Raw genomic sequence first — 10083 nt, forward strand, 5'->3', positions numbered from 1 at the left:
TCAAAATGATAAAAAAATGCAATTATTTATTTTTAAAAAATGCTATTTAATTATCTCTGAAAGGGTATATCATGTAAATTCACTGTTCAAAAAGTTTATGAACCCAGTATGTACCTTATCCAACGGACTGCTTGTATCTCTCTTCTGCAGCTATAAAAATTACACTATGGTCACTGTGTTTGGGAATCTGCACCAGGCACAGTTGGGCGGAATACCTGGCACTTATCAGCTCGTATGCAGCTTCCTAAACATCAAGCTGCCGACCCCGCTGCCAGGCATGCAGGTACTGCAGCAAAACGTGTCCTCACCACACAGCACAGGCAGCACTACATCATACAGACTAGACGCAATCACTGCAGATACTCTCGAGTGAACTGCGCTGAGTGTGGCTTTATGTAGTTTAGATAACAGCAGTGGATTCTCCCTGCATGGGCCAATAAGCTGCTTATTTCAGACTTAAAAGTAAAAAGGGGGTAAATGGACGCAGTGTGACCCGAGGATAAACCTTGCTGTGTGTGCACGTGTGTAACAGGACGGCGAGGTGGAGGGGCATCCAGTGTGGGCTCTGATCTATTTCTGCCTGCGTTGCGGAGACCTGTCTGCCGCCATGCAGGTGGTGAACAGGGCACAGCATCAGCTGGGAGACTTTAAGATCTGGTTTCAGGAATACATGAACAGCCCCGACCGACGGTGAGAGCACACATACGCACAGCCCAAAAACTAGATCACATCCTAAGAGAACTATTTCTTCTCTGCTTTTGGTAGCTACTTCTCTCTGGTACGCTTGACCCAGCTTGCTCCCTTTTTGTATCTCATGCATAAGTTTATCGTAAAACTGAATAATTCAGTAAATCTGTTTTATGGTTCAGTATGCATTTTCTCAAATGCATTGTTCTTCTCAGTTTGTCTCCAGCCACAGAGAATAAACTACGACTTCATTACCGACGTGTGCTGAGGAACAGCGCCGACCCCTACAAGCGTGCGGTCTACTGCCTCATCGGCAAATGCGACATCGCCGACAATCATGGAGAGGTGGCCGATAAGACAGAGGACTACCTCTGGCTCAAGGTTAGATATAGTTACAGATATAGACTTAATTGTATATCATAGTGTACGTTATAGCTGACATTTTTAGTGATGATGAGTTTAGTTGCCCAGTTCATCTCGGTGTTTGCCGAATGACTGAGCTTTTAGGGATGCTGATATGGAAGGGTTTTAGCACTGAAATCCTTTTGATTGTTTTGAGCCGTGTTCTGTGTCCTTACCAGCTGAATCAAGTGTGTTTTGATGAGGACGGTAGCAGTTCTCCTCAGGACAGAATGACTCTCGCCCAACTTCAGAAACAGCTACTGGAGGACTACGGTGAGACCTGCAGTCACCATTATGTACACCATGAATTTTTTTTGTGAAGTTAATATTATGCACTATAATACGTCAGTTATATGTTTTATATATATAATTATATGTATTCAAATATTACATTTAAATATATAATAATAAACCATATATAGTATATAATAGTATAGTGTATGTATATATATACATTTTCTTAATTGGAACATTTTACAATATTTATTTAAAATTAATATTTATATTATACCAGTCAAAACTGAGTTATAAGCAAAATTTTGTCTCTTAGGCTACGTTCAAACTGTCAGCCCAAATCCAGCCCAAAATCCAATCAGATTTACCACGTGTGAACAGCACGCAATCACATGAAGCTACATTCATATGTGGTTTGGAATCCTATTCAAATTGCATTTCTGGAAATCTCAGTTTTCAGTCTGACCGCTCTGATTGGATTTCACATGGTTTATGTGACTTTCTCATGCCACGTAAAATGTACACATCAGACGTTGTTATTGGAAACATGCTGAAAGTCGCTGCAGAAACAAGGTTGTGTTGTTGCAAAGTGCCAGACGAGCAGAAAATGACAATATGACGGAGACGTCAGCGCTTAATAAACCCACGCATGCAGCCTCCCACGTTTCTGCTGCTGCCTCATAAGATGCAGTAGTCTAGCATGGCGGATACACATTGTCATGTTGTAAGGAAGACAACATCTGTATTACAAACTCCTCCATGTTGCGGTTGTTGTTTTTGCCGTATGCCTACCAACGCAACATCATTGCCATAGAAACCAATGCAGATATTCCAGAGAACAAAAAAGTGGCATGGACCGACAAATCAGATCTGAAGAGCTGTGATACACGGGGTGGATGTCAGTAATTTTAGATCTGATTCCAATGGGATACACAAATAATCGGATTTGGACTGATGGCCTGAACGTAGCTTTAGATTGTAAGCTTTTCTGTGACAGACAAGTTTCAACTAGATAGCATCAGATTCATAGAAAAAGCATTATGAAAATTGGTATCAGGTTGATCAAAATTTGATTAAAAAAAATGTCAGTGACTCAAGGGGATCCTTACAATTTCTGTTGAACTTGATTAATCAGACTACACCAGTTTATAATATCACAGTTACAAAATGCAGGCAATATGTTGGCAGTATGTCTTAATGCATTGGAGGAGAGAGATCTCAACTCTAAATCAAGTGGCCTCTCTCAATGTGCAAACCTCAGGTCAAATTATTCCATAAAGCCAATAAATCAACCCGCTTATCTTTAGATTCACTCCAGTCCTAAAGGAAGAGATTTAATTGGGCATTTGAAAGACTAGGAAGTTAGTCAGTATGCAAAACCCCCCTATTCAGTCTCTGCCAGTGTGCCTAGCCCAGATAAAAGTGTATGCCATTGTGCTATTTTCTCACGGCTTAAACTTCTCCTCGCCCAGTTTTAAAAAGGCATCCGCTTAGTTTCTTCCACCTGCCTGATGAGTCAGTCTTATCTCGCCAGCGCTCCTGCAGTACACCACATTAAAGACTCCCTCTATTGCTGATAAGACTCCTTCACTCCCAGCTGCGCTGCCACTACGCTCCATGCAAAGTCACAGCAGGTCTTTTCAGTGCCGCTTTAAGACGTCAGTTTTAATGGCAATTTAAATAAGAGGGGATTATTTCAACTCATGCAAATGGAAATGAAACAGCCTATTTAAGCACTTCACAGCTGAGGAAGATTTGTGTGGAACCTATTACTCGCTTAAAGAAGCATTCAAATTCCTTAAGTTACAAATCCTTATTGGCTGCATGTGCACATTCCCAATATGTGGTTTATATTGTTCTGTAAGTGGTTTTGGATTATTTCAAACACTCATGAATGTGTTCATGAAGGTGTGTGGCATTATTTGAATTGTTTTCTGCAGGTGAATCCCATTTCTCAGCCAGCCACCAGCCATTCCTGTACTTCCAGGTGCTTTTCCTGACTGCACAGTTTGAGGCGGCCATAGCGTTCCTTTTCCGAGTGGAGCGTCTGCGCAGCCATGCCGTTCACGTAGCTCTGGTGCTGTACGAACTCAAACTGCTGCTCAAATCATCAGGCCAGAGCGCACAACTCCGTAAGTTGCGATCACTGAATGACAACTCAAAAATCGTATCTGGTTTCTGTTCTAAGGAGGTTTCTGGTCTCTCTTCAGTGAGCCAAGAGGCTGGAGATCCTCCAATGGTGCGAAGGCTGAACTTCATCAGGCTGCTTATGCTCTACACCCGCAAGTTTGAGTCCTCTGATCCACGAGAAGCACTGCAGTACTTCTACTTCCTCCGGTAATGGTCATCTAACCCCAGCTGATGCTATCAGGTCATCTAGGGTAACATACTGAAAAAGCTGATCTCAAATTAGTCAGCTTGAACGGCTATCGAGCAAATCTATACTAAACCTGTTCTGAAATCACCTTGTTTCCTGTTTGATGAGTGGCTGAACTATAAGTCATGTCTTTTTCTCTGAATTCTGAGCGGAAATCCCTCTCTGAGAAGAGATTAATGTGTCATGAATAACTCAGAACCTTCCACGAATGATCCATGAATAATTAAACCTGTTCCAAGCACACTGTGAATTTGATGCTAACTTGCCCCATTGTTTTAAGAGACCTCACAGCCACCGGAAACAGTTGATCTTTTAACGGTCTTTTATCTCTGCGTATCACAAAGCAAACACGTTCCTTCGCAGGCCAAAGTGCTTTGGTCATAATTGGTGTACTGCACTGAGTGAAATCTCACAATCACTTTTCTCTGTTTGACCACAGGAATGAGAAGGACAGTCAAGGAGAAAACATGTTCATGCGCTGTGTCAGCGAGCTAGTCATCGAGAGTCGGGAGGTAAGAAACGAGTGCGAGCTCATTGGAGGAAGAGTTTCTGCATACTAATTGCTGTTATCATTACATAATTTCTGTCAATTCTTAACTCTCTTCCTGTAGTTTGATATGCTTCTTGGAAGGCTCGAAAAAGATGGAAGCAGAAAGGTATGATGGAGGCTTTTGTTGTTACATCACCTGATTAGCAGACAGCGAACGTGCCGCTGTTCTTTCTCGGCAACTCATTGTGCACACGCTTGCTCTTTATTTGCTTTATTCAGCTGTGCAGGGTTGTGTAGAATGTGCTATTGTCTCAGAGGCCTTTACAACACAGTCTGGCCTTTCATGCTCAAAGCCATTTTGAAAGCACCATTGTGCATTCAAAGTCCTCCGCTCTAAGCAGTGTTTGTTTGAATCCCTTCAGCCCGGCGTGATTGACAAGTTTGCCGGAGACACTCGGGCCATCATTACCAAGGTAGCCTCGGAGGCCGAGAACAAGGGATTGTTTGAGGAGGCCGTGAAACTGTATGAGTTAGCCAAGGTAAGATAAGCTGTGATGTGCCATTGCGTTTATTAGTCCAGTGATGATTTTGTTCCTTAAACATCTCTTTCCTGCATCAGAATGCTGATAAGGTTCTGGAGCTAATGAACAAACTGCTCAGTCCAGTTATCGCTCAAGTCAGCGAGCCCCAGTCCAACAAAGAGCGACTCAAAAACATGGCAGTGGCTATTGCTGAAAGGTAAATATTTCATTCATAGACTATGGAAACTAAAAAAAATGTTAATATATATCAAACAATTGCATCTTTATTTCTCATTATTGCAACTTAATATCTCACAGTGCACTCTAAAAAAGAATGTGTTGGCTCATGGCAATAGTTTGCATCAATTTTTTGAGTGAATTTACGTTCAGCCAACAATGCTAAGTTGAGTTAAAGGAAATTAATTATTTGTAGCATAAGCACAAATTTTTAAGTTGAATACTCAAAAAACATTAAGTCTCTCCAACTAGCAGAGTTGTAGCCCTGGAACCAATTAATCTTATCTATTTCAGTTCAGATCAACAGCTATCATACCACATGCTAGCACAACTTATTTAATATGGATATTTAATGAACAAGTAAGATATTTTTCTCACAGTCATTGCTTATAGAGTCAGTAGTGTTTACCCTTGTGTATCTAATCTTCAAAACCACAAAAACTTAATTATTACAGAAACTCTTTTAAATGTCAAACATAACATCATTAAACACTAACAGGTCTTTCCCTTCACTAAAAACAAATAAACTAACACTTACTTTCAACATTTATTCTCCTTATCCAGTCCTATGCAAAGCATGCTGGGAACTAGAAATCCACTGCCTAATTTCTGAAGTTATCAAGATAATTTCATTAAGTTACTACAACCTGATTTTTTTTAAATAGCCAAATAATGCAGAAATTTAAGTTCAAATTACAGACGATATTAAGTTTTTAACTTGCAACCATGTGTGGTAACAGGTCCCTGAAATCCGTTTTAGAGTGTGGGACTTGTAATTGTGACTATCTCTGCCAATTGTGACCTTATATCTTACAATTGTGACTTTATTTCTTATTTTAGCATGACTTTATAACTCACAATTATGATTTTATCTCTTATTTTAGTGTGACTTTATATCTTGCAATTATGATTGTATTTCTCCCAATTGTGACTTTATATCTCACAGTTTGACTTTGTTCCTTGTACTTGTGACTATCTGCCAATTATGACCTTATATCTCGCAATTGCAACTTTACGTCTTATTTCAGTGTGACCTTATTACTCACAATTATTTTATTTCCCATTTGTGACTTAATTTCTCCCAATTGCGACTTTATTTCTCGCAATGTGACTTTGTTCCTTGTAATTGTGACTTTACATCTGCAAGTTGTGACTTTATTTCTTAAACGTCATCTCACAATTACTTTATTTTTACTCTGAGGTAAAAACAGGCTGTCATTATCTAATTATTGCATCATGGGTGTATGGTCTTGGAGTTTGTTTCAGTGAACACCATTTAGTATCTTTTATTTGTTTGTGCACAGGTACCGTACCAATGGTATAGCTGGGGAGAAGTCTGTGGACAGCACCTTCTACCTGCTTCTGGACCTCATGACGTTCTTTGATGAGTACCACGCCGGCCACATAGACCGAGCCTACGATGTAAGTCACCTATAGGACCCCTGCTGACCTTTGGCCCATGCTGCTAGGCATCTGTCTAATCTATATTTTTGTGCCATTCTGTCAGGTGATTGAGAGGCTAAAGTTGGTTCCCTTAAGTCAGGACAGTGTTGAGGAGCGGGTTGCAGCCTTCAGAAACTTCAGTGATGAGGTAAGAGATCTTAAAGCATTAGCATAAATTACCCACTTGCTGTTATTTCAAATTGTTGTGCCGTTCCAGGTGACCCCAAATTAACAAGATGTTAGTATGTGTTTTCAAATATTTCCTTTTTTTGGTTGAGCTGACCAAAATGTAGTCTATAATTTTGAAAAATGTTCTGTTTTTTTTTTTTAATGGCCAGAATGGAAACATTAATTCACATGACGTTCTCTCTGTTATGTCCTAATCTTTCCAGGTCAGACATAATTTGTCAGAGGTTCTTCTGGCCACGATGAATATCCTGTTCACGCAATACAAGCGTCTAAAGGGGGCTGCAGCAGGCACACCGGGAAGACCACAGCGTACCCTAGAGGACAGAGACACGGTTAGATGTATTCTCTAAGATAGTTGCTTATTCAACTATAAAACTAATTATTTTTCTCTGGACACACACTGTGACAATACATGTTAATCCTGATTAGCTCTTCTCAAGTGTGTGTGTCTGACCACCAACTGTTTGTCATGCATTTGTATTTGTCTACTTTCCCAATAGCTGCTGCGCAGTCAAGCCCGGGCTCTGATCACATTTGCCGGAATGATTCCGTATCGGATGGCTGGAGATACCAATGCCAGACTGGTTCAGATGGAGGTCCTAATGAACTGAAATGTCCCACCCCACCCTTCTCCAGAAACTCTCCTTCATTGTCCTCATTCCATCATTATTTTGTCAACTTATATTTGTATTTTTTTCCATGATTTGAAATAAAAAAAAAATAATTCAGTTCAGTTTTGTTTCAATTTAATTTATTTTATCATAAACCTCTTTTTTTTTTTTTTTTTTTTTGATGTGACGTTATTGTTTTGTCCTGCATTTTCTGTTTGTTTTAGTTTTACTTCTCAGTTCCACAAATCTATTCTGTTTTAAACACCACAGTCTCATATAAAATGCTGTTTGAAACTAATCAAACATACAATTATAGTTTATCCCTCATGACATCCAACATCAAACAATTAATTTGCACATCTCATGGAGATCATATTGTTTATTATATCATTAACAGTGAGATTAATTTCACTTTGGTGGATTTAGTGGCGACCATAATCTGAACTGTACTATACATACAGGGTTCTCACGGTCTTGAAAACCTGGAAATATTAGGGAATTATATTTTCCAGGTCTGAAAAAGATCAAATTTCTATAGTGAATATACATTTTTCTAGTTATACTTTACATTAACTAACAGTTTTTTTCTTAATATTAGTTAAAACTGTTAATTATTAGTTTTACATAATATTAACAGATACAACTATTTATTTTAATAATGTATTATTATTTTTATTAATAAATGCTTTAGAAGTATTTTTCATTTTTAGTTCATGTTAACTAAAGTCATTTTAAAAAATTGTTCATTTTCAAAATCAATTCATTTACAAATCAGTCTGAATCCAATTTTTAACAAATTAATTGTTCAAAACATGTCTGGGAACCCTGTATATGTTTTGCCTTTGTTTTGGTTCACTCACACTTTATTCATGAAATGTGTGTTGTGTAACACAAACCTACTGTACAAACAAGTGGCTTGTCAGAGAGGGTTTAAAGCCCTCTCAGGGAGTTATGAGAGCAGGAATGTGTCTGTGTGACATTGATTCTCTCAGCAGATGGTGGGTTATGGAGGAAATGCCCATAGAGCACACAGATGGACGTGTTGGCTTTGTCACGGCCGGCTGCAGTGTCTGCTTCAGCTCCCTCTAAGCTCTGCTTTGCATTTTTAACCATTAGCATCTGGAGCTGCAGCATTAATATTACAGTGCACTGTCCTAAATTCAAGGTGCGGTACTCAAAGTAATCAGGGTGTTTGAACTTTATTTCACCCTTTAAACAAAAGCTTTTCTGCAAGGACAAATCTGGTCCTTAAATGATTTTCGTTCAATCCTCCATGTCAGTATATCACTAGTGTCAAAATGGAACTGTCTTATTTGAATCCTGGAGAAGAAGACCTGGAGGGCAGAGATCCGTCTTCACACCGCATGGACTGGTGTGTGAGGTGTGTGTGCTGCAGCTGGTGTTGTGAATCAGGCCGATGTCACACGTCCGCGATAACCCGGCTATTTCACAACACCAGGGTGGCACCACACCGCTACCAACAGGAGCTCTACCTATCGGATCACCTCATTCATCCCTTTTACAAAGCTTACTTCCTTGTACATGTGTAATGTAGTATGCTCAATCTGGAAAAATATGGGAGTGGTTCTTTAAAAAAATAAAACTTTGCCCAATCAAGGTTAAGTTTCTTATTTTTACAATTTTAATCAACTGTCTTCTATTTTAATATATTTTAAAATGTAATTTATTTCTGTGATGACAAAGCTGAATTTTCATCTTCAGTGTCACATGATCCTTCAGAAATCATTCTAATATGCTGATTTGGTGATCAAGAAACATATCTTATTATTATGAATGTTTAAAACAGAATTTTTTTCTGGATTCTTTGATGAATAGAAGACTCAAAAGAGCAGCATTTATTTGAAATAGAACTCTTTTGTAAAAATGTATGTCTTTACTGTCACTTTTGATCAATTTAATGCATCTTTGATGAATAAAAATATTAATTTCATAAAAAAACATACTGACTTTAAACTTTTGAATGGTGATGTATACAGTGTTGGGAAAAGTTACTTTGTAAAGTAATGCATTGCAATATTGCGTTACTCCCTAAAAAAGTAACTAATTTAGTTACTTTATGAAAAGTAATGTGTTACATTACTTTTGCTTTACTTTTTCTCACCTAGGCTGGGCTTGCTTGGTTTTTTGATAACAACAAAAAAGGTCTATTTTATGAGGAAATGCATATTCACGCCTGTACAGTAGAGGGTGAAGCTCAAACAAACCTTTTCAGCTGTGCTGCCTTTCTGGTTTAAAGAAGAATAAGATACAGGAAAAGGAAGTTCATTAGTATGGTTGAATTAGATCATTGAAGGTCAGCAGCAAGAACTTTGGTTAATAAATTTGAGATTAAATACATAAAGTATATTTGTGTAAAGTAATAACAGGCTTGCATAAAATTCTGACATTGCATTTCACAGTTTTTATTCATTTTGAGTAATACTGAATGTTTTTGTGCAAGTGAGATGAGTAAAATGCATGTTCACATTTAGTCTAGAACTACAATAACCATCATGTTCACACAGCGCAACACAACACCTCTGCACTTTATTTCTTTCAACATGGGAACAGGAGAGCTGTCAGTCAGTAAATGTGAAAAAGTAACTTGCATTACTTATTTGAAAAAGTAATTTAGATATTTTGTTGTAAACTAAAACAGTAATGTGTTACTTTACTACACTCTAAAAAATGCTGGGTTAAAAAAAATCCAAGTTGGGTTGAAAATGGACAAACCCAGCGATTGGGTTGTTTTAACCTAACTGTTGGGTTAAATGTTTGCCCAACCTGCTGGGTAGTTTTATTTAACCCAACTATGTTTGAAAATGACTATATGGCTGACTTAAAATGAATCTAAAATGAAATTAAAATGTTCATTTATTAAACATATTAATA

At 38.2% G+C, this 10083-nt stretch overlaps 1 protein-coding gene across 1 annotated transcript in view; it reads left to right on the forward strand.

Annotated features, from left to right (window-relative positions):
• nup93 (nucleoporin 93) overlaps positions 1-7298 on the forward strand; it is a 32515-nt gene extending 25217 nt beyond the window's left edge. Inside the window, exons 9-22 of the mRNA XM_067389267.1 lie at positions 151-283; positions 533-690; positions 903-1068; positions 1269-1362; positions 3264-3455; positions 3534-3660; positions 4140-4212; positions 4312-4356; positions 4613-4729; positions 4810-4928; positions 6253-6370; positions 6456-6539; positions 6784-6912; positions 7081-7298. Coding sequence (XP_067245368.1) covers positions 151-283; positions 533-690; positions 903-1068; positions 1269-1362; positions 3264-3455; positions 3534-3660; positions 4140-4212; positions 4312-4356; positions 4613-4729; positions 4810-4928; positions 6253-6370; positions 6456-6539; positions 6784-6912; positions 7081-7191 — 1666 coding nt within the window. The 3' untranslated portion in view covers positions 7192-7298. The remainder of the gene's footprint in view (positions 1-150; positions 284-532; positions 691-902; positions 1069-1268; positions 1363-3263; positions 3456-3533; positions 3661-4139; positions 4213-4311; positions 4357-4612; positions 4730-4809; positions 4929-6252; positions 6371-6455; positions 6540-6783; positions 6913-7080) is intronic.
• The last annotated feature ends 2785 nt before the right edge of the window (positions 7299-10083 follow it).

The sequence above is a fragment of the Chanodichthys erythropterus genome, chromosome 7, assembly GCF_024489055.1.
Source record: "Chanodichthys erythropterus isolate Z2021 chromosome 7, ASM2448905v1, whole genome shotgun sequence".
Classification (NCBI taxonomy): Eukaryota; Metazoa; Chordata; class Actinopteri; order Cypriniformes; family Xenocyprididae; genus Chanodichthys; species Chanodichthys erythropterus.